The sequence below is a fragment of the Lissotriton vulgaris genome, unplaced genomic scaffold, assembly GCF_964263255.1.
Source record: "Lissotriton vulgaris unplaced genomic scaffold, aLisVul1.2 SCAFFOLD_2729, whole genome shotgun sequence".
NCBI lineage: Eukaryota > Metazoa > Chordata > Amphibia > Caudata > Salamandridae > Lissotriton > Lissotriton vulgaris.
This window is the reverse complement of record NW_028247236.1, coordinates 291321-316169: the sequence shown is the minus strand read 5'-3', so window position 1 is coordinate 316169 and position 24849 is coordinate 291321. Positions and strand designations below refer to the sequence as shown.

General features: G+C 42.6%; 1 protein-coding gene across 1 annotated transcript in view; it reads right to left on the bottom strand.

Moving 5' to 3' along the window:
* Positions 1–14740: 14740 nt before the first annotated feature.
* Positions 14741–24849, bottom strand: part of LOC147665203 (phosphatidylinositol-3,5-bisphosphate 3-phosphatase MTMR4-like) — a 269189-nt gene continuing 259080 nt past the window's right edge. The window contains exons 10-11 of the mRNA XM_086949677.1: positions 17805–17916; positions 14741–17016 (exon numbers count right to left, since the gene is read on the bottom strand). Of these exons, the coding sequence (XP_086805803.1) occupies positions 16761–17016; positions 17805–17916 (368 nt within the window). The 3' untranslated portion in view covers positions 14741–16760. The remainder of the gene's footprint in view (positions 17017–17804; positions 17917–24849) is intronic.

Below are 24849 nucleotides of genomic sequence, written 5' to 3'. Positions count from 1 at the left end.
ACCCTGGAGAGGATTCACAAGATGTTTCCCAATGCCTCTCATCAGTGCCCGAGATGTAGGGGGGACGGGGCAGGCCTCCTACATCTGCTTTGGTCGTGCCCACAGCTGGGCGGGTACTGGAGAGAGGTCTGTCACACGCTGAGAGAGGTGTCTCAGATACAGTTGAAGGAGAGTGAACTGTATTGCCTGGTAGGAGCACGGCCCGCCCTAAGCCATTAAAACCCAAACTACGATTTGTAGACTTAGCTTTCCTACTAGCGATCAGGAAGATTACAATGCAGTGGAAGTCCCCGAGCGCGGTTCCCAGAAATGCAGAACAAGGGGGGAGCAAGATGGCGGCCGTGACCCACGGCTGAGTTGCAGCGTGAAGCAGTGAAGGCTCTACCGGGATCACCCTAGGAAACACCCCGTGAAATTAAGGCGTCCAAGTCCGCTCAAGTTCGGGAAGCGATGTTGCTCTCTTCAGGAATATGAGCATCAGCGAGAGCGGTTAACTTAAAAGGCGTACGAGTCAAGAAGGGGGAAAGGAGTGAGCGAGATTCTATATCGCTTCCTGCTGTATTGTTCTACACCGCTACATACAGAGTCATTATAGCGGAGAAACTAGATGCCCCTGATTTCAACCTACCGCAAGGCGCTGTCTCCCGGAACTCTGAGGGCTGCCGCGGCACTGCTCCTAAGGATCGGGTGTGTTGGTAGAGACGCCGGTAGAGCCCGCGGAGCTCACGGACTCAGGGGGCCTGTCAATGCCGACCAGGTGAGCGGCATCGATCGTAGCAGCGGCAGAAGCGTGGAAAGTAGCACGGAAGCTGCGCGGTGTGGAGACGGACTGCAGAGCTGTCAGAGCTATCGGCGGGGACGAGCGGAGCAGCAGTCTCTGACGTGTTTTGATACAAAGACAAATTCGGGAGGTAAGCCGGCGTCTAAGAGGGGAAACGCTAACGTTAGAACAACCACAAGCTCCACAGAGACTACAAGCGCCACAATAGCTGTTGCTGCAGAAAGAATTGTACATATTGGAAAAAATGTAGCAGAGTCATCTTTGAGGGCCCCGGAAAAACAACTGGCATCGGTGTTGTGCACTCCCAAAGGAATGAGGCCCCCAGCAGCTAGAACAAGACAAGCTGCTGCTACAGCCGCCGCTACAGCAACAGTGAGCGTAGTTGAGCTTATGAATCGTAAGGAGAAAGAGAAAGCTAAAAAACTGAAAAATAAAAATATGGAGATGGCTTCCGCAGCAGGATTAACACCTTTACCTATCGATGAGAACTTGGGAGTTGAGCAAGATCCTTGTCAGGATGTTGCTGTCTTGGTTGCAGTGGATGTTGATAGCAGGGCTCAAGGGGAAGAGAGTCCCTCGACTGGTGCTGCAGCAGGTAAGGTGCTTAACACATCTATGGCAGTTACCGAGATGGCAACAATGGCCTCAGCCGGGGCTATGGAGCAGCCATTTGAGCTTGAGCCTGAAGTCCCTTCTCAAGCTACAGATATCAGCGTGAGTGTGAATCAAGCGGGTCCAGATGAACATCCCCCTCTGGTCACAGGTGATGCATTGGCGGAGAGTGCAGCGGATAACCCCCCGGGGGGTCAAACCTCAGGCCAAACCTCAGGTCAAGATCAAGCTCAGAGAGGTGAAACTAATGTGCAGAGTGGCTTAACTGAGGGGGATAAGGAGAAGGAGAAAGAGAAAACCCCCAGTGAGTGTTTTTTTTCAGTGACTGAGGAGGCCGACTGGTCAGCTGATGATGAGGAAGATGAGCTCCATAGTTCTGATATTGATGGCAGTAACGTTGAAACAGAAAGCGACCCAGAAGGGGAACCACCGATGACTGTCAAAACAGTGCATTCTCAAAAAGGTCAAAAAGGTCAAGATGATTTAACATGGGATCACTCCCCTACTACCTCGCTACAGGGCAATTTAAACCAGGCGGCATACCTCGTGCAGGATCAGGCTACCCTACCAACAACACAGGATACTACACAATTCTCAATGATCTCAATGATGTCAATGATGGAATCAATTCATCAAGGCATTACAGCACATCGGGAGGAAACTAGATCTGATAGCCTCAAGGCCCAGGCTACTATGAGGAAAATGAAAGGGGTCGTCAGGAAACTTTCAAAAGCCTGTGAGAACGTGGGAGATATGGTTTTAAATCTGGAAGAGAGGATTGTCACTACTGAAGCTGAGGTGGCAACTGCAACAAGGAAAGTGGAATCCCTAGACACACAAGCACAGGATGTCCAGTGGAAATTGGAGGACTTGGAAAATAGACTAAGAAGAAACAACCTTAGAGTCCTAGGGATTCCGGAAGGATGTGAGGGGCAAGATGTTAAGGCCTTTATTGTGAAAATCTTCGAGAAGACCTTTCCAGATGTTGCAGGGTGGAATTGGACTACCGAAATCCAGAGAGCACATCGAACACCAATCAGGCTGAGGCAGAATGCTAGAGCAGATGATAAGCCCAGAGCAATCTTGATATACATAGGGAACTTCCTGCTGCGCCAATCCATCGCAGAAAAAGCAAGACCAGACTCTAAGAGGGCTTTCGAGGGAGGCTTTTTCTTCGTAAGGCCAGACTTTTGCCACACCACTGTGGAACGGCGATGGAGATTAAGACAGTTAATCAAGCCCTTTCAAGACAAAAAGATACAGGTGTATCTCATCAATCCTGCTCAACTCAAAGTTATTCATCAGGGAAAGACTATTTATTTCTCCTCAGAAATTAAAGCTCGGGATTTTCTAAATTCAGTATAGCTTTGGTTAATGCTTAAGCAGTATTCCTTAATTAGATTAGATTAGTCCTAGGGTGGTAGAATAGTGTTAGTAGGGGTCACTAAGGGTAATGTACGACTCTCAAAGGCTTGAGTTTTTGGTTGTTTTCACCAGCTAAATAATGTAATCAATTGGCTTCTACTTTTCGTTTGTTTTGGGAAAATCTCAGGGGAAAGGGGTTTCCAAAATAATATTTATGTTTAGATATAGAGCTCACTGCACGCTGTATCCATCACACGCACAGACCCAGTCTGCGCGCTCCTTCAGGGTGGGGGTCAGGGGTGGGTTCAGGGGGGGTCGTATCGCGGGGCGGGAGGGTGGGACATGGGGGGGTGAAAGCAAAAAAAAAGAAAGTTCACGCAGCTAAGGTGTATATTGTTGAAGATACAAGACTGTTAATGTTAATGTTACTCCATTCATTTGAAGTTTTCAGGAGAATAATTGATTGGATAGACCAATGGTTACGACTTTTGCAGGGCTATGTCTAAGTTAAAGGTAGTAAGTCTTAACATAGGTGGTCTGAATAATTGGAAAAAAAGAGGTAGGTTGGAGGAGTATATTAAAATAATAGGGGCCGATATCCTCTGCCTACAAGAAACTCATCTACCGTGGAAAAAAAAACACTGGTAGAATCTAAGGGGGTATGAAATTTTATCCTGCTCTTCACAAACATCTATGATAAAAGGGGTAGCGATCATCGGAAGGACAGGGCTGGGGGGGGGGTTAAGAGATGTAAGGCTGATACTTCTGGAAGGTGGGCTATATGTGAAATGAACATAGGTATCACTATATGTTCAATATACGGGTCTAACCTCGATGATCCAGCAGTGGTGGATTATTTAGAGCAGGAGCTAACTAACTGGTCGGCACCTATAATAATCTGCGGAGATTTAAACATCTCAGCAGATTTTACAAACGGGAGTGTAAACACAGGTCGGAAGCCACGGGTATATAAAGCGATATCCTCTGTTATGCAATCCCATGGTCTGATAGATGTTTGGGGAAGTTTAAAGAGAGACAATCCAGGGTTTACGTATTTCTCACATCCTTTTAATAAATATACTAAACTGGACTATTTCATGATAACAGCTAATTATCTTTCTAATGTGGAAATAGTAAGGCTACCCAAGATAATATCGGATCATAATCCCCTTGTTCTAACAATTGTTATCAGTAAACAAGGGAAAAAAGTCAGACCCTGGACTTTTGACAGGAAGCTCCTAATGGATAATGACTATATTTCACATTTGAAAACATGGTGTCAGTCATTTTTTGATGCAAATAGATATAGTGCTCCCCGTAACGTTGTCTGGGATAGTTTTAAAGCGGGCCTGAGAGGTGAGACAATCAGCTACACTGGTCAAATATGGAAGAGAACTAAGATAGAGAGGGAACGTCTATTGGGTAAATTGGCAGACGCAGAGGAACAGCATAGGAAAGATGTATGGGGGATTCAGGGTAATTCAAGTCTAGAACGGCTGAATAGTATCAAGGCTGAACTCCAGATACAGATGGCAAAAAAAGCTGCAGCTGTATATCAAACACATAGGTCTGGAATGTATGAAACAGGGGAAAGCGCTGGTAAAGTTTTAGCTCTACGGATAAGGCAGGCTGCATCAAGGAATATCATAACTGAAATAAAGGAAGGAGATCAAATTTATAAAAAGTCAGATGAGATTCTTGATGTCTTTAGAAGATTTTACCAAGATCTATATAAGGAAGAGTTGGAAAATGATGATCCGGGTATAAACTGGCCGGAAATGGGCACTAAACTCACCTTTAATCAGAGAGAAATATTGGAACATAGTATAACTATAGATGAATTATCCGAGGCGTTACAGGATCTAGCAACTGGTAAGGCGGCAGGCCCTGATGCCATACCCTTGGAGGTATATAAATGTCTAAGAGAAGTAATAACACCCCTACTATTGGACCTATTCAACGGGGTTATTAATACCGGGGTTATCCCGGAATCCTGGACCGAAACAAATATTGTGGTCTTCCATAAGAAGGGGAAACCGAAAGAGAGCCCAGGTTCATACAGACCAATATCGCTAATAAATAGCGACAATAAATTGTATGCTAAAATCATGGCGACACGGCTGGGTAGGATCATCGGGACCCTGGTCTCCCCCTGGCAGCACGGTTTTATTCCAGGTAGAGGCACGACCGACCATATAAGGAGAGCCATCACATTATTTGATATACATGCTGCCGATGGGGGAAGGGCCGCGATGACCCTACTTGACGCGGAAAAAGCTTTCGACCGCGTCAGGTGGAGCTTCCTGTGGAGGGTGATGGGAGACAGAGGTTTTGGCCCCAGATTCCTACAGGCAATCCGGGCTATGTACGCGAACCCAACGGCTAGTATTCATCTTATGGGGGAGCATTCGGGGAAGATCCATATATCAAGGGGCACGCGACAAGGGTGCCCGTGCTCACCCATTCTTTTTGCATTGTATATAGATCCCTTAATAACTCTACTAATGAATAGCAAAATTAAGCCAGTTATTACCAATGGATTCCATACTAAGGTTCTCGCCTATGCGGACAATGTGGCTATTTTAACTACGGATCCTGATAGTGCTCTGAATGAAATAGTTAGAATTACTTCAGAATTTGGTAGATTATCTGGATATCGTCTTAATGTAGCCAAAACACAGGTATTATGCACCAGTAATATAATTAAAATGGACAATAGATATTTGGACTCAGTAGTCTACTTAGGAATCGTAATCAATGCCCAGCCAAGGGACATCATCAAAGATAATTTTGAGTCACTACTGGTTAAGATTAAACAGGATCTAAGGAGAATAGACAAACTTCACCTATCAGTTATAGGAAGGGTTAATGTCATTAAAATGTCTATCTTCCCTAAGATTTTATATAAATTTAGGTCCATCCCTTTCAGAATAGAAGATGTAATGATAAAGGAAATGGAGTCTATCTTCATGAACTTTGTATGGCAGTATGGCAAGGTCAGGAGATCTAATAGGCTCATGTCCCTTCCCCAAGAAAAGGGGGGGTTGGGAATACCCAATCTCAGGTTTTATAACTGGGCCTGCCTCCTTACAGAGATGTCTGTGCTTTTCTTCCCAGAGGATGCTAGATACAGCCAGGGAGACATCCCCACTATATATCACCTGGCACTGGGGGGGGGGGGGAAGTACACGGGATATTGTCGAGGAAACATGACAAACGTTTCTTTAAAGCATCTGGCTATAAGATACTTGAAGATATTTGGGGGATATGGTCTTCCATATGAAAAAATCAGAACATCCCAAGATATAATCAGCATACCCTATTATGGAACTCAGATCTATTCCCGCATCTAAGTGATGATGGCCCATGGAAATATTGGGAAAGACAAGGGATTACCACATTAGGCCAAGTAATGATTAAAGATGTTTGCAGGCCTCTCGAATTGTTGAGGACACAGTTTTCACTGCAAGGTGTTCAAGAATTTAAGTATATGCAGTTGGTTAACATTATTAAATCAAAAAGACCGGGTCTGAATATATCTAAAGGCTGTGCTCTACTAGACTATTTGAAAGGGGGAGGTCATAGAATCAAGGAATTGTACAGGATACTTATGGAGAGTCTCCCCGATGATTTGATCAAGGTGGAGGAGAGCTGGGCCTCCAAATTGCAGGATCCAGACATTGATCTTGACAGAGCATTGGTAATGGATAAAAGGTTTCTGAGATCATCAAATCTAAGAGCACAGCACTTTAAGACCCTTTTTAATTTATACTATACACCAGCTAAATTGTTTAAATGGGGCAAGAGGCTAGACCACAATTGTCCTAGGTGTGGTAACGGGCCAGCAGACGTATTGCATATGTTCTGTAGCTGTGTAAACTTGGGACCAATTAAAAATGAAATTGAAAGGTTTTTAGAGGGGCTGCTAGCTGTCAGAATAGACCTATCCCCTACTCTTTTAATATTTGGTTGTGATGCAAAGCTAGGTCTGAGCATAGAGATAGAGGCGCTGGTTTTTATATCGACAGCTGTTCTCAGGATACGAATTGCTGCCGCATGGAAGGATGTGGAGCCTCCAACTTTTCAAATGTGGATTCATAACATTGAATCGGAACTGTATGCCCTCAAAGGAATTAAATCTAGAGAAATGGGGCTACGGGTATGGGCACCAGTGGCTAGGTGGAGGAAGTCAAGGTGTGGGGTCCTATAGATCATATTGTGGGATGTCATGATTCATACTATATATGATTGGTTTTACCTCGCTTTAATCTCTGTCTCTCCTGTTAAATATTGCTTCTGTTTATCGCTGTATCTATTGTATTTATATTATTGTATTTATTACATTATCAAGTGTATTTACATATGTCTATATTTTACGTGGATATATTTATATATACTGATGATTTTAATGTACACCTTGCTGCTATGAACTTTCAATAAAAATATTAAAAAAAAATAAAAAAAAGAGGAAGTCCCCGAGCGCACCTAGGGTGGAGACATGGCGGGCAGGCGTGGTGAAATTAAGTAGGGCAGAATGTGTTGCCCTTAAAAAGGAGGAAGAAGGTGGGAGGCACAAAATTCCGATGGCGCTGGATTGGGAAGTTATGCTACTGGAAATAGATAGTATGGATCGGCCCCTGTCCCAGGACAATTGAGCACACTGAGACCCGGAGGGATGAATATAGTGTATATTGGTCACCGAGGCGGGAAGGGGGTGGTTGAAAACAGAGCTTATATTACATACTCCTGGCAGAAAGTGGTCGAAGCTGGGGAGCTGAGACAGAAATGTTAGAAGGGAATGTACACCTGAGTTGGGTGGGTGGGGGAGGGATAGTTGGGGTGGGAGTGGGCGGGAACAAGGGCATGTCCTGACACTAATGGCGAACTTTAACACTGTGCACGATTTTGTATGGAAAAACCTTAGAGGACGAGTCTCTGCCCTTTCCATTGGGACTGGGAGAAAATTGAAAAACGTGATGTATTACATGTCTGTTGGTAATAATGTATACGTATGTGGCGAATATACATTTATGAATAAAGTCTTATAAAAAAAATTTTTTAAAACTCAGACACCCCAGCAGCCGCTCTCCTTCTAGACACGGAACAAGCCTTTGATTCCTTAGAATGGCCCTTTTTTCTTTCTGTGATGAGACGCATGGGAATGCCCTTTGGTTTCATCGGCACAACAACATTATTATATAACAAACCTATTGCTCGGTTACGCCTAAACGGTACACTCTCAGATCCCCTTCAGTTATCTCGTGGAACAAGACAGGGTTGCCCAATGTCCACACTATTATTCATTCTGGCCATGGACCCCTTGATACAACACTTTTAGGAAAGACATCTACACAGAGGTCTTCAATTTATCACCGGCCCTCTGCTAGTTTCCCTATATGCAGACGACACGATCCTCTTTGTCAGGCACCCTCACGACAATCTGAACAAACTGATCAGAGAAATCATTCACTTTGGTCGCTTCTCGGGATTGGCCATAAACTGTCACAAATCTGTTATATTTCTGTTAACAGCCAGTACTCAAAAGTGGAACGGGGTTCCACAGGAGTCTGCGATAAGCTCAATTCTTTTCAATATTTATTTGCGTCCTCTACTCTCCCTAATCAAGTCTTACAGAATCGACCTGGTTAACTACGCGGATGACACCCAATTGGTGTTTCCCTGGAAGGGAAACAGGCAGTGTCCATGGATACGTTCTAGGAGGGTATGCGCCAGACAGTAGGCTAGCTCAGGCAAAATTCCCTGCAATTTAATGGGGGGGAAAGCACGTGATATTTTGCCCGCCCACCAGCCTGCATCAACAACCGACGCTGGAGTTTAAGCTCACCCCAGAGGATGATCCCCTAAATCCTGCCAAAACAGTGCGCAACTTGGGGGTACTAGTGGAAGGCAGTCTCCAAATGAAGTCCCAGGCAAATAAAACTGTTAACATTTGCTTCTCTGCTGCGGATGTTACGACAGATCCTCCCGCTTCTGCCCAAAGATACCCGCTCGCTTGTAGTAAGGACTGGACTACTGCCCTGGATTTGGGAGCACCACAGTACATCTTACAGAGACTGCGGAGAGTCCAGTCTATGGCAGCAAAGCTGGCGCTGAATAGACAACGCAGGTCCTCTACGACCTTAGCCCTGAGAGACCACAACTGGTTGCCTATCAAAGAGAGAATCTGCTTCAAATCTCTTTGTATTGTGTATAGAGCGGAACATGATTTGGGCCCTATTCCACTACAGGAGAGGTTTACCTGGCATAATCTGATAAGGACCACCAGATTCAAGAAACCCAGGATGGGGGGCAGAGTCTTTGGCATGGCAGACGCACTACTATTGAATGATTTGCCCCAGACCATCAGACAGGCCAACTCGCTGACCTGTTTCAGAAAGAATCTGAAAACTTGGTTGTTTCCAAGGGCGGAAAACGAGACCTTCCACTGCCAATTTAGGTCTGTTTACCTGCTGATTACTACCAAGTCTAAGCGCCAGGATACCCCTAGGGTGACAGTTTTGTGCTATATGAATGCACAATACAATACCTACTATTAGGTCGTGCCTACCAGGCTTTTTGTACTAGAAAATATTACACACCTGGCAAGCATTTTCATTGTGATCCTTAGGTAGATGTAGATTTCTGACTTTGCTGTGGTGCAGACGCAGAAAACTGCTTCTGGGAGAGTAGCAGAGCTAAAACAGATTTCTCCTTGCCCACCCTAAAGAATAATTTTTATAAAACTAACTCTTCCAATGAATTGGTGGTAGGTTGGTTGCATGTATTTAATGTACTGCTACACAGTTTGTTTTCCTGGAGTTCTTTCTACGCACAGCTATAGCCAGTCTCTCAAAGACGCATTCAATGTCAAATGGGGAAAGTAAACAATCTAGGGTGGAGTCTGTCTTGTTGCATTGTGGGTCTCTTGTGACGTACCACAAGTCATCTAGAAATTCAAAAAAGTCTTTCTTTTATGAAAAACAAGTGAAGTTCTGAGCCAAAGTATGTGATCTACAGCTACACATGCTACAAATATGAACCTCAGTCTTGTACAAAACTGGACGTTCAGCCCATACCCAAAGCAAAATTTGACCCAAAAACGAATTCCACTCATTACAAACACCAAACCAACACAGATCTAGGAATTACTGCGCATAAAGCAACTAGACATTCACAACTTTCTTCACAATGAACACCAAATTGCTTAGATTCATCCTCTGTACAAACTTCCCCATCAAGTCAAACTGCCCAGAAAAACCCAACAGCATGATACTAGATCTGAATGTATTAGACACTAAAGCTCTATCAAACGGGACTTCAAAATGACCATTCACGTCCCGTTTATACCAGGACGATATAATGCCTTTCCTGATCACATCAATTACTCCATACATCTTGCCAAAACACAAACTAGGACTGAAAAACATATGATCACATCACTAACTTTGAGAATAACATTATTTAGTTGCATGCCAAAGCTCAAAACTTCAAAACTTAATGCATTAATTACAATGTAAACACACCAGTATGTGGCCAAAAAAGAAAAACAACACTTGGTGGGGAAAGAATTACAAGGAAACAAAATATCACCAGGCTCAAAACTAAAAAATAAGACATTCATGAGTGTAGCATGAGTTGACTGTCTAACTCCAACTGTTCTTGGCCTGTGATCAATTTCCCACCCAGACCCACTCCTACCTGAACTCAACTTTTAATCATTCCCATTCCTATTCCTGGTGTAGATCTTATGTCATCATTTCTGCTATGCTCAGTGTACTCCTTGGATTCCCAGTAGGCTTTGAAGTACAAAAGGAAAAGGCTACTTACCAGTATGCATCTGTTCTTGACATGTAGGGCTGCTGACATTCATATCTTAGCATAGATCGCCGCCTAGTGTTGGGTCCGGATGTTTGCACCTTGTTGTCTTGGAAGAGTCTTCGAAGCATCACGAGATAGGTGACTCCTCCCCTGGACTACAGTGCGCATGGGCATCTTCTCCATCTTTAGATTGTTTTTCGTCATTGTGGCAAAGATGGAGTATAGGAAATTAAGAGATAACCATGTAAATGTATGTAAAGGATAACTCTGCAGCTGTGACAGGCACCGGGGAGGAGGTTGGGCGATATGAATGTCAGCAGCCCTGCATGCCAAGAACAGATGCATACTGGTAAGTAGCATTTTCTGTTCGAGGCATGTGGGCTGCTGAATTCATATCTTAGCATAGACTGTATAGCAGTTTCTCCTCTAGCGGTGGTCACCTGTACCAGCTGCAGTGGTTTGAAAAAGAGTTTTAAGGACAGCCTTGTCTACAGCAGCTTGTTGCTTAGCTTGCACGTCTACACAGAAGTGTTTAGTGAAAGTGTGTATGGTAGACCATGTAGCCGCCCTACATATGTCTTCTAGGGGAATATTTCCTAGGAAAGCCATGGATGCGCCCATTTTGCACGTAGAGTGGGCTTTTGGGGGAACTGTTAAAGTGCGCTTTGACTTTTGATAGCATATTTGAATGCATTTAACTATCCATCTGGCTATTCCTGTTTTTGAAATGGGATTATCCTTATGTTGTGGAGAAAAGGCAACAAAAAGTTGCTTTGTTTTTCTGAATGATTTAATTCGGTCAACGTAATATAGTAGAGCTCTTTTGACATCTATTGTGTCTAGGGCTCTTTCAGCCACCGACTGTGGGTTTTGAAAGAAAACTGGCAATTCTATGGATTTATTGATGTGGAAAGTGGATATCACTTTTGGCATAAATTTAGGGTTACAACGAAGCACTACCTTATTGTGGTGCATTTGCATGAAGTGTTCCTGAAGGGTTAGTGCCTGTAGCTCACTTACTCGCCTGAGGGAGGTAATGGCAATTAAAAATGCCACCTTCCATGTTAAGAATTGTAGTTCACATGAATGGAGTGGTTCGAAAGGTGGCCCCATGAGTCTGGTTAGTACTACGTTTAAGTTCCAGACTAGCGAAGGTGGATGCTTTGAAGGGATAATTCTTTTAAGTCCTTCCATAAAAGCTTTGATAGGTGGTATTCTGAACAGGGACACGTGTTGCCTGTTTTGAAGATATGCTGCTATAGCAGCAAGATGTAGCCTTATGGATGAGTATGCCAGATTACATCTTAGAAGATGTAGCAAGTAACAGGTTATGTTTTGGATGGAGGCATCTAATGGATTGATTTGGTTATTATTACGATAGATTACAAATCTTTTCCATTTAGCTGCGTAGCATGCTCTAGTAGTGGGGCGCCTTGCTTCCTTGATAATGTTCATGCAGTCTGGAGGCAAGTTAAGGTATCCGAACTCCAAGACCTCAGGAGCCAGATCGCTAGGTTCATCTGATTGGGATCTGGGTGCCTGATTTCGCCATGGTTCTGTGTTCGCAATTGTGGTGACAGGCGTAGTCTTTGGTGCAGAACTACTGAGAGTTCTAGGAGCGTCGTGTACCATGGCTGTCTTGCCCATGTGAGAGCAACCAGGATCATTGTGAGTGACTGTTGCTTTTGTTTGCGTGCCACTAATGGGATCAGTGGTGTTGGCGGAAAAGCGTATGCAAATCAGCCTGACCAGTTCCTCCATATCGCATTGCCTTGTGACAATGCGTGTGGGAACCTGGCGGCAAAGTATTGGCATTTTGAGTTTTCTTTTGTGGCAAACAGATCTATCTCTGGATGTCCCCATTTTTTGAAGAATGGTTGGAGAACTTGAGGGTGAATCTCCCATTTGTGTATTTGTTGGCTGTGTCTGCTTAGTAGATCTGCGATCTGATTGTCTATTCCTGGGAGGTGATCTGCCAGGACAAAGGTGTTTTTTGAAATTGACCACGTCGCTATGCTCTGTGCTAGGTGAGAGCTGTGGAGAGTGTGTCCCTCCCTGTTTTGGGATGTAGTACATGGCTGTCATGTTGTCCGTCCGGATTAACACAGCCTTGTTGTACAACTATTTCTGGAAGGCTTTCATTGCTTGAAATACTGCTAGTAACTCTAAGTGGTTTATATGCAGTGTCTTTTGTTTGACTGTCCAGAGACCTTGGACTGTGTATTGAAGGAGGTGGGCTCCCCAACCGGTCAGTGATGCGTCCGCTGTTAATACTACTTGTGGAACCGGCTCTTGGAACAGTCGCCCCTTGGAAAGGTTTTGTGGGTTCCACCACTGCAGAGAGTTGTAAGTGCGACTGTCTACCAACACTACTAGGTCTTTTAGTTGTCCTTGAGCTTGGTTCCACTGCCGTGCTAGGCATTCCTGCAATGGACGCATTTGAAGTCGGGTATGAGGGACAATGAATATACAGGAGGCCATCATGCCTATAAGCTGCATGAACACTCGAGCTGGCAGGGAGTGTTGTGGCTGAAATCTTTGAATGAGAGACTATGTTGGATATCCTGGCTGGATTTGGAAACACCTTCGCCACTGAGGTATCTAGTGTTGCTCCCAGATATTGTTGTATGTGGGAGGGCTGCAGATGTGATTTTGGGTAATGTATGTAAAATCCCAGGCTGTGTAGTAGCTGGATTGTCTGAGACATATGGTTTGCACACTGTACGTATGAGTTGGCTTTTATGAGCCAATCGTCCAGGTACACATGGATGTGTTGCCTTCTGAGGTGTGCTGCTACTACTGCTAGCATTTTGTAAAAACCCTTGGTGCTGTAGTTACACCGAAGGGAAGAACTTTGAATTGATAGTGGTGACTCTCTATTATGAACAGGATATATTTCCTGTGAGCTGGATGTATAGGTATGTGAAAGTATGCATCCTTGAGGTCTAATGTAGCGAGGAAGTCGCCTTGCTGGAGTAGAGGGAGTACTTGTTGTAGAGTAATCATATGGAAGTGCTCTGAAAGTATATATTGGTTCAGAGGTCTGAGGTCTAATATTGGTCTGAGGGACCCGTCTTTTTTGGGAATAAGGAAGTATAGAGAGTATACTCCTGTGCCCTGGTGTTGAAAAGGGACTGGCTCTATGGCTCCCTTTTTAGCATGGATAGTACCTCTTGTTATAAACAGCGTGATGTGTTCTTTGGACATTGGACGGTGTTTGGGTGGTATGTTCGGTGGAGTAGAAGTGAGTTCCAGGCAGTAACCATACTGGATAATTTGACTCACCCACCTGTCTGTGGTAATGTCATTCCAGACTGGTAGGAATTGTGTTATTCTGCCTCTGACTGGTGTTAAGTGATCTGGCGGGAGTGTGAACAAGTCACTGTTTGGTGGTGGTGGAGGCTCTGGTGTTATTACCACCACGTCCTCTGCCTTTGTTATCATTTTCTCCATAACCTCCTCTGTTGGAGCCTTTATTAAAAGGCACCTTGGGTATTAGTTTTAAATGATGAAGAGGTTTGTGATGTGTTGCCTCTGCCTGAGGAGCGGCGAAAGGACCCCCAAGACTGTTGAAATTGAAGTGCACCCATGGACTTTGTGGTTTCAGTATATTTTTTCATCTTTTCTAAGATGGTATCAACTGCTGGGCCAAACAAGAAATCCTGGTTAATGGGTTGATTAAGTATGGTAGACTGTACTTCATTTTTAAAACCTGAGATGCGTAGCCAGGCATGCAAACGTACCAACACACTAGTGTGGACAGGCCTAGCGGCTGTATCGGCTGCATCAAGGGCGCATTTTATAGATGCGTTAGTGATGAATTTCCCTTCCTGAATTAGGTTATTAGCTTTTGCCTTATAGGGTTCTGGTAGGTGTTGTAATAATCCCTCCAGTTCATCATAGTGTGCTCTGTCATAGCGTGCTAGGAGAGCTTGTGTATTGGCAATTCTCCAGGTATTTGCTGCCTGAGAGGCCACTCTCTTTCCTGAGGCTTCTAAGATTTTTGACTCCTTGTCAGGAGGGAGGGGGGGGAGGGGGGGGGGGCATCACCTGTTTGAGAATTTGCCCTCTTTCTGGCATTAGAAACAACTAGAGAGCCTAGTGGTAACTGAGTCTGAATATAAGAGGGGTCTGTAGGTGCTGGTTTATATTTCTTTTCAATTCTTGGATTGAGGACACACGCTCTGGCTGGGTCTTTAAAGATGTCTGGTGCGTGCTTAAGTACTCCCTTTAGCATAGGGAGTATACGTATACTCTTCTCTGATGTTGGGAAGGTATTAAATAGGAAATCCTCCTCTACAGGGTCAGTGTGCATTCTTACATCATGATACTGAGCTGCTCTGTCAACTAGCTGGTTAAAAGCAACCGTGTCGTCAGTAGGGGATGGTTTTGTGGGATATGGGGAGGGATCTGGTATGGGTTGTGTATCATATGGGTCAATAGGTTGATTCTGATCCCATGTGTGATCTTGGTTTCCCGGATCATCAGGGTCAATAAAATCCTGATGAGGGTCTTCATCCATGTTCTCTCCCTCATCATGATGTGGAGGTGTAGGAGAATATGGAACATAAGGCATGTCAGGAGTGAAAGGAGGAGGTGTAAAAGGTCTAGAAGGGGATGTCCCAAAGTCCTTTTTCTTAGGAGGAACAGGAGAAGGAGCCTCAGTCTCCAGTCTTCTCTTGTACTTATTGTAAACTGTTATATGTCCTGTATCAGGTTCTATATACAGTCTATTTTGGTCTGGGCTCACTGGATCAGGATGAAAAAGTTCTTCCACTGTCCGTGGCTTCGGCGCAGATGTTTTTGGATCGGTCGCTTGCTTTTCTTTTTGTCTTGACCCATTTTCGGCTCGACGTCTTTTGTCGGCTCGACGGTTGTTTTCAGCTCGACTGCCTTATTCGACTCGACAACCTTATGTTAGATGGTCTTTTTCGGGTCGACAGCTTTTTTCGGCTTTATGTGTTTTTTCGGGTCGACAGCTTTTTCCGATTCAACTGCCCTTTTTGGGTCGACGGTCTTTTTTGGATCGACGCCCTTTTTCTGGTCGACAGTCCTTTTCGGATCGATTACCTTTTTTGGTTGGCCGGAGTTTTTCGTATCGACGACTTTTTAAGTGTCGGGCCCGCTTTCGGCTGTGCCGCCATTCTTGAGTCGAGGCCATTTTTGGGAAGAGTCTTGCTTGGTCCCGGAGTACCGGAAGGCTTGCGAATGGTCTTCGGAGCAGAGCCGGAAGGGGGGGCTTCTGAAGCAGTGTTTCGGTCGAGGCTAAGGCCTCCTGGGGATGCTTTGACAGGAGCCTTGTCTGGAGGTGGAGGCAGGGTTGGGGCTTTAGTGCTCACGGTGGGATGTCATCATCGGAGTCCGACTGGTCTTCTACTGTGACTAGCTCTATGTCGGAGTCAGCTGCCTCTGGAAGTTTATGTTCGTCGTCGAAAATGTTTTCCGGTTCAGGTGCCTGTCCGCTGCATCTCTTGTTGAGCTGCTCTTCGGTTCCGGATAGTTTTCTACGACCGGAACTGAGCACAAGCTGGACAGTCTTCCTCGTTGTGCTCCGGAGACAGGGACTTGTTGCAGTCTGTATGCTTATCGCTATGTGCAAACTTTGATCGACATGGTGGGCATCTTTTGAACGGGGCCCTTTCCATCGGCGGGAGGCCCACGTGGCGTCAAAAAGGCCCAACGGCCAGCGTCGACTACCAGAGATGGATGGAAAGAGTTGTCGAGTCGAGGGATACCGAGCGGAAACAATACAGTCAAAATTATGAGTTTTTTGGCCTTAGAAATTAGGAAAACTTCGGTCCCGAAGTTGGAGTTGTCAAAGTGCATCCAAACCCAATAACGGAGAAAAACAATCTGAAGATGGAGAAGATGCCCATGCGCATTGTAGTCCAGGGGAGGAGTCACCTATCTTTTGATACTTCGAAGACTCTTCCAAGACAACAAGGTGCAAACATCCGGACCCAACCCTAGGCGGCGATCTATGCTAAGATATGAATTCAGCAGCCCACATGCCTCGAACATACCATTAACAAAGGATAGACCCATTTCAGATTCAGTTACTCTACTAGACAGATCCTAACAAAAGAGAGCAAACCTTTTAAATGCCCACTGTATGAGCCCCCAATTATTTATAGGAAGCAGGAGATGAGACTCATCCAGTGGACCTTTGTCTTATTTATAACTGCTAGTTGTAGGGTTTCCTCCTTTTCTGAAGGGAGACAGAGAACCGGCAAAGGCACTGTACCTCCAGCGTTCGATAATAGGGATCCACAAGAAGCTTTGCCAGAGAGACAATTTGAGGTGTTCTGTCCCATCCATCGGAGCAGTGAACCAAAACAGGACGTCCCTCACGATCCACAGCGTTAGACACCAGGGTTGCAGCCTTTAACATGATGGAGAGGTGTTGCAACCACTTTGTACTTTCCAATGCTGAAAGCCAACTAGGGAAAGTAGAAAAAATATAGACTGAGGAGCATGAAAAAAATGAGCATCATAGTAAGCAGCCTATAAATACCTAAATCACATGTACAAATACTTTAAGCTCAGGCAAAGAAGAATGCATACCAGGACATTAATTTATAAAGAAAAATGCATACTAGGCAAACTTGGAAGAAAGAGACACAGGTAACTGAGCAAATGACACAATGAGGCAAACGTATTTTGGAAAATGAATGCAGTCTGATACAGAAGCGCATGTGAAGTGGGAGGTGCTAAGACAATTGATGCATAAGCAACATGGTAATTACAGAGGGATGTAGAAAGATACATGGTTCTTAGAAGAAGTGTGAAGTGTAAGACAAATGCTACTGGGGAATGAAACAGACTAAGATCTTTTGATATTGAATTAAGCCTTAATGTCTTTAAGGAAGAAAGAAGGCAAACTACTTTAATACTTAATATTTGACGAGTTTCATATAGTGCTGGCTAGACCCGGAGGTAACAGAGTGCTTTACATGAGGTGAAACAGTGCAATTAAAGCACCTACAAGGTAAGCCGCATAGGCACAGAAGTGTCAAAATGTGGAGAGTAAAGAGAGTGCCTGAATGAAAGAAGGCTTGACTGTAGGGAGCAGGTAAAGAGGAAAACGGAAGCAAAGAAACAAAGAGTAATGTGAAGCACAAGGATACAGATTGTTGGGAAAGCTAACTGCCCCCATTTAGAAAAATAATATGTGGGAAAGATCATAAAATACTATTGGCAATGTTTAGATCACAGATGGAACACTTACTTTCCAGGATCAGGCATCTGGTTGCAGACAGCACGAAGGTATTGAAAGCTGTTTCTGATGGAGTGTATGTTGGCCATTCCCATGAAAACCACTTCACAGTTTGGATAGTATTCTGGAGAAAATTATCACAAGTTCTTTACCAATCAGGCTTTGTGATTAGTTATTTAATTTTATTGCTTTTTATGTACTGTGCAGCTGCCTCACAATTACTAAAAACGACATCCTCAAAAGCAAGATTAACAATGTGCAGCTTTTTATCTGTCTCTGACAATCATTCGTTGCAAGTGACTACCGTATTTATTTGGGGGGAGGTGGAGGTGTACATGGAGATATATATATATATATATATATATACACACATACATATATATATATATATATATATATATATATATATATAAATAAAATAGGATTATCCAGCAATTCCACAGACAATCATCCGACATTCCTAAGTAGGAATCAAATCAGTTTATTTGTAAAAAGACTAGTTACACACACACACATATATATATATATATATATATTACGAACTCAAAGCCTCGACAGTTGATTTGAAGAGGAGACGACAACAACGTGGTGACAAAACTTCTTTTTATTCTTTAGTCGCTGTCAACGCGTTTCGCCTGACCCAGCAGGCTTGGTCACGATTAAAGTTCATAGCACAAATACAAACATTTAAAGTGCATCGATGTCACGTGACACATCACGTTACAGGTAAAACCATAGAACTGAAAAACAGATTCACAGTGGTTTCTGTAGTTCTTATTTCCGTCAAGAAAAATATGTAAAGGTTATATTCATTGCGGGGTTGATTTTCAAACACAATTATACAAATATTATTGTAAAACCAAGAAACTGTAATTTATATTAAAGGAGTATTTGTAAGCACAAGAGAGCGCAAAAATACTCGCGCCCATTGTTATAATCCGAATTTGATTGAGACTAGATTGCTCAACAATTATTGCACAAGGTACAGCCCCAGTGGGCTTAAATTGACCTCCTTCAAACAGACTGCAATCAATGGTTTGTATTCGATAAATTGCACTTGCATCGAGAACCCCCAAAGTTTTTAGTGGATTACCCTCAGAAACCAGAAACCAATAGGTTTATAAATTTAGCCCAAGTGGGCAAATCTGATCAGTTCTATCATTTAAGTGTCTAAACAAAATTAAAACAAATAATAACACAAGAATTATAAACTCTAAACTAAAAGAAATGGATTACACTAACCAGGAAGCTAAATATACCAATTTTTTTTTATCCCTATTACAGTTTGATCAAGGTTCATAGGTGTGTGTACAGATCCTCTTCAATATTTAATCCGTATGGGCTTTTTGTATTCAGTTCCACTATGTTCCACAATTCTAGTTTGCACAGCTTTTTAACCCTATCCCCCCCTCTTTCATTCAAGGGTACGGAATCGATAACAAAATAGGACAGACTGCTTGGATTCTTTCCATGGAACTTTTCGAAATGTCGGGCGACCGGATAGGATCTATCTGCATTTTTGATCGCCATTAGATGTTGTAACACCCGTTGATGAACGGGCTTGATCGTGCTCCCTACATACTGTAGGTTGCACTCACAACATAAAACATAAATCGCAAAGTCTGTCTTGCAGTCATATTGTCCTTTGATCTTTTTAGTTCCGTTAGAAAGGCCTGGTTGGTATGTACTGACATTCTTCCCATGTCCACACGCTTTACATTTATTACACTTTAAGAACCCATCCTTTCTGGACAACCAATTACTCTTTTTGCTTTTTGTCTTTTTCTTTGCTTTAGTCAATGTGGTTTTCACTAGCATTTGCTTAAATGATTTTGCCTTACGAAAAGTTATAAGGGGTCTATTGGTGAGTGAAGGACCGAGAATTGGATCATTTTTGATAATATGCCAATGTCGTGTCAAGATTTTCCTCACCGATCCATGCAACTTGTTATAATTAGTGATCAACCTACACTCATTTTCCGCTTGCTTCTTCTTCTTCTTAGTATCTTTGAAGAGGACCTCTTCTCTAGTTTTATGTTTGACTTTACAGAAAGATGTACTAAGACAGTTATCGCTGTACCCCCTCTGTTTAAAACATAATTGGAGGTCAGTTAATGCACACTCTCTGTCCTTAGGGTCACTGCAATTTCTCAAAACCCTTAGACCTTCCCCATAGGGGATACTATTCACCAAACTAGTAGGGTGGAAACTACTGGCATGAAGCACGGTATTTCCAGATATATATGTAACTCGTCTTTTTACAAATAAACTGAGTTGATTCCTACTTCAGAATGACGGATGATTGTCTGTGGAATTGCTGGATTGAAGCCCCACAAAACTGTTTGAGTGGTACCCTAGCCTCCAAAGGAGCTATATATATATATATATATATATATCTGCGCAAACTCCCAAGAACGCCACTTCTGTTCCTAGTACGACTCAGGACCCACGAGGCAAGCAGGAGACGGACCACAATCAGGATTCACAGATCTTTAATGCAAGAAGGTTGGAAAATACGAGGGCAAGACGCGTTACGGGCTTGCAAAGCCCTTGTTCACATGCAATGGCTCAATGAATTCTTTTTCAGTGAAGCCCGCCTCCCCGCCAATTTTCAATCAGGTCATGTGAGCATAGAGGTAGAGAAAAGACTCTACAATATAGATAACCAGCTACAATACATGTATTGCATGAGTTACATTAACATCACAAGAATACCTTAAAATAATAAATAGACATTTCTATTAAGAAAAACATTTACATTTGTAAAGTTTCTTATTTAGTTATTTTGGGATAAATCCCTGTGCAAATATTGTATTATGTGCAAATTAGCGACCTCTAAACAACGGGGAAGCGGGAAAAAGTGAAAGTGCAAATAACAAATTTTCATTGAATCACAGTCTGCAATTCATGGAGTAGCTTGTATTCTGTGCAACAATACAGTTAGAGGGAAGAGGAAAAAGTGCTGTGAGTGCATGATGATATTGACCTGTGTATATAATGCATAAATGCTGATTTTGACGTTACAGGAGAATAAATATCTTCCTATATGTCATATTAAAAGCATGCATAAAAACATTTAATACCAGTATAAATACATCATCATGTAAAAAGATTGGATAAAAAACACCCTGTGTAAAATAAGTGCTAAAAAATCTCACATCTAAAATTCATGAATATATAAGTATAAAAGTGAATACTATATATAGAGAAGAAGTAGAACGTGGTGAAATAAGCATAGAAGTGGCTGACAAGGAACTTGACCAGCCACTTACATCAGTAGATACGAACATGATATTTTATAGGTACAGTGCCTCAGAATAGGTCAACTCCCTAGATCACAGGGAACCTGACATATCTAGGGAGCCAATAAGATGCTGTTTAGGATAACAAATTTTCTTATCTCGGCATTTGATAATAAAGCGAGTTTTTAAAGAAAGTGGCGTAGATCCTCGGTATTATTTAGCCCGTTGGGCCATTTGCTGTCATATTCGTGGATCAAACTAGACTCTAGCCGCCTTAGTTTGAGCTCCAGATTGCCTCCTCTTCTAGGCTTGGGGACAGAAGCCACTACATAGTATTAGAGGCAATTGATGTCTTTATTACGGGTGCTCTCAAAGTGGCGATATATATACACACACACACACACACACACACAAAGTGTACTAGCTCCTTTGGAGGCTAGGGTGCCACCCCAACCCAAACAGTTTTGTGGGGCTTCAACAAAAAGGTGTTGCAATTCAAATATCATGGTGGTCTAGGGACAGTATTAATCCGTTGGGGTGCTTCTTCTAAAGGATTCTCTGAAATCTATGACTTTCTTAGCATCCGCAGTCAAGAATGCCTAGATAAGTCTGCCCTTTTACTTAGTTCCTCAGAGGACTTTGTGAAAGGACAGAAAACTGAGAAGCTTCAAGTCCAAAATAGCTACTAATCTGCAAAGATCTGTCCCCAAACAGATTTTTGTTTTAAACATTAAGCACCGGAGTTACGTGAAAGAACACACACACACACACACACACACACACACACACACCTTCCTCCCACCCCCACTGATATCCTGTTCCAATACCCCACCTCATGAAACCTTGGTGTGCTCTTAGGTTCCAGCATGCAGCTAGCATCCTTCATATTACTGCAATAATCACAGTGCTTCAGTACTCAATATGCCACCAAACTTCTCATTAACAACTATGTCATGTGCAATACTGATTATAGCATTCATCAATAAAAGCAACTGCAACAGCAGAGCTCTGGAACAAGAATCGGTCCTTCCAAGTATTTAGGCAAGTCGTAAAAAAAGCAGTCAAAATGTATTCCTATTTAGATGACAAAAACCAGATTAACCAGTTGTGTGCGCACCTGAATGGTTCTACAAACGTATGACAAATTGGAACAGGCTTCATACTTAAAAGGGATATTCTCGGCGCACATAAAGAGAAAACGAATGGCAATCTGCTTTGGTACATTACCATCCCCGACCAGCCTTCCTGGAAATATAGTGGTCATATATCTTATAGACTATGTGGCTTCGCAAAGGAGGATTTTATTAATTTAATCTATATATGCCAGTTTAAATCAAACATTTTTAAAAAAATGTGTACCATTGTTAAAAAAGAGTTTTAACGTCAGGGGCATTCGATCCTGCAGGTCGGCAATAATAAAAGGACACGATCCAGCAGAACCTCAGCTCAACTGTAGAATGATGAAGTATTTGAGTTTGCATGAATTGCAATTCTGTTTGCATCCACAAGACCAGTAGGTAACTGCTACAGGGTGGCAGTGAACAAAAACATAGGGGGGGATCTAAGAATGAAGGTAGCAATTGACTTAATATTGTTCATTGGTGATAGGAATTATGCTGATGATTTGCACTTCTAGAACGAAGATCGCAATAGTCTTACCTGACTGACCGACTGATACATTTATAGAGTGCTCGAACACCGCGGCGTCTTGGCGCTAAGATAGGTTCATACTAATCCAGATACTTATTTATTTAAAAGCACTTAGGAAACAGCCAGGTCTTAACCCGTTTCCTGAAGATAGTCCTGTTGGGTTGCAATCTCAGCTGTGAGGGAAGGAGTTTCACAGCTTAGCGGGTTGATGGGAAAAGCTCTTACCACCCCATTCAGCCTTTTTAATTCAGTTATATTTTTTATCTGTTTTTCACTAGTGCATAATTATACAATCATATGTACAATTATTACAATTTTTTTGCTTAGAAAATCCCGAATTTGGAGATATTTATAGAAATCTCTCTGATCTAAATTATACGTCTCCTTAAAGTTGTCACAGCTGACTATAGCGGTTAAAGATTAGAATTCACCAACCTTGCACAAGCCGACATCACACCATCTTGTGATAATAGGATCTTTAAAAGTTTCTAGCAAATTAGGATTATTACCCATCGGTGTATAATATTTCAGTCGGACCAGCCTTAGCAATTTCCGAACTAGTCTCATGATTCTATGCCCGCCTATTAATGAATTAAAACGTACCTTCTTGTAATGGCTATCATTCAAAAATCTCTAAAGGTACCCCCATGCGTCTTTGCCCATTATAAGTTCAATAGGTGTTTGTATTTCCTCCATTATGCATGGTTTTTCAGATATAAGGGTTAAATAAAATAATAAAGTGGTGGCCCAAAAGTATAGTCTTATATTTGGTAAAGCCAAACCTCCCCTTTCTCTTGGCAAAGATAAAAAATGTATATGCTCTTCTAGGCTTCTCATATGCCCAGATGAAACGAGAAAATAGCTCTCCAATTTTTTCAAACAAATAGTAGAAAATTCTAAGGGAATTGCCCTTACTAAAAATACAAAATTGTAGGGAAAAAAAGCATTTTAATTATGTTGCATCTACCAATAATTTCCAGGTGTAGGTTATGTAATCTCATTAATTCAGTTTTGTTTTTAGAGATCAGAGGATCAATATTACCATCAACAATTTTGTCAACATTAGCCAGAATATCAACTCCAAGATATATTGCCTTCTCTACCTGTCTAGTATTCTTAGCCATGCTGATATTATTACGAACAATTTGGGTATTAGTATTATTAACAGAAATCCCCGAGAGTTGCCCAATCTAAACCATAGCTGTTTCAGGATCAGGGGTAATTATAGCCAAGTCGTCCGCGTAAGCCAAAGTTTCAGTTTTCCCACCTTGGGATTCTATAGGTCTAATGCTCCTGTTACTTTCAAGTTGCCGTAAAAAGGGGTCAATATGTAGAGCAAACAGCGGAGAGCTCGGGCAACCCTGTCGGGTACCTCTAGTTATTTCAAATTTATTTCAAATGAGTCTGTAAGAACACCATTTACAAAGATTCTTGCACTTGGATGGAAATAAAGCATTGTGAGGGCCGTATAAACCCTTTACCTACTCCGACCCTTGACAGGGTCTCCCATGAAAAAAAAAAACAGAAGACCCTGTCAAAGGTTTTTTCAGTATCCAGCAATGTAAGTGCTGTTGGCTCTCCAGAGAGGTTAACTCTTCTGATATGAACATTCGTGCCACAACCTAGTATAAAACCATGTTGTCCGGGTGAAACAACCTTGTGGATAACAGCGGCTAAGCGAGTTGCAAGAATTTTAGAGTAAATCTTACTGTACGCTTTAATCAGAGTAATGGGGCGATAAGAGTCAGGTTCCAGTGGTGATTTATGTTTTTTGAGAAAAACAATAATTTTGGCCAGTGTCCAGGACTGCAGTGGTTTTACCCCTTTATATACATGTAAAATTAATTGTAGCATCCAATCTTTCAGCTGTGGGACCATTTTTTTAAATAAAACTCCAAAGGTATATTATCAAAACCTGTGGCTTTACCACTCGGAAGACTATTAATACAGAACAAAATGTCCACCCACTGGGGGAGTTCCTCAAGTTGCTGTTGATCCTCTTGGGAAAATTGAACCACTGAAGCTTGATTAAGATATAAAGTAACATCTCCTGGGTGATCAGAAATATCCTCATGATATAGAGTTTGGTAGTATGAATAGAATAGAACACCTTACAAATGCCCTCTGGGTCTATAGTTCTCCCTCTTACAGGATCATTAATCCCA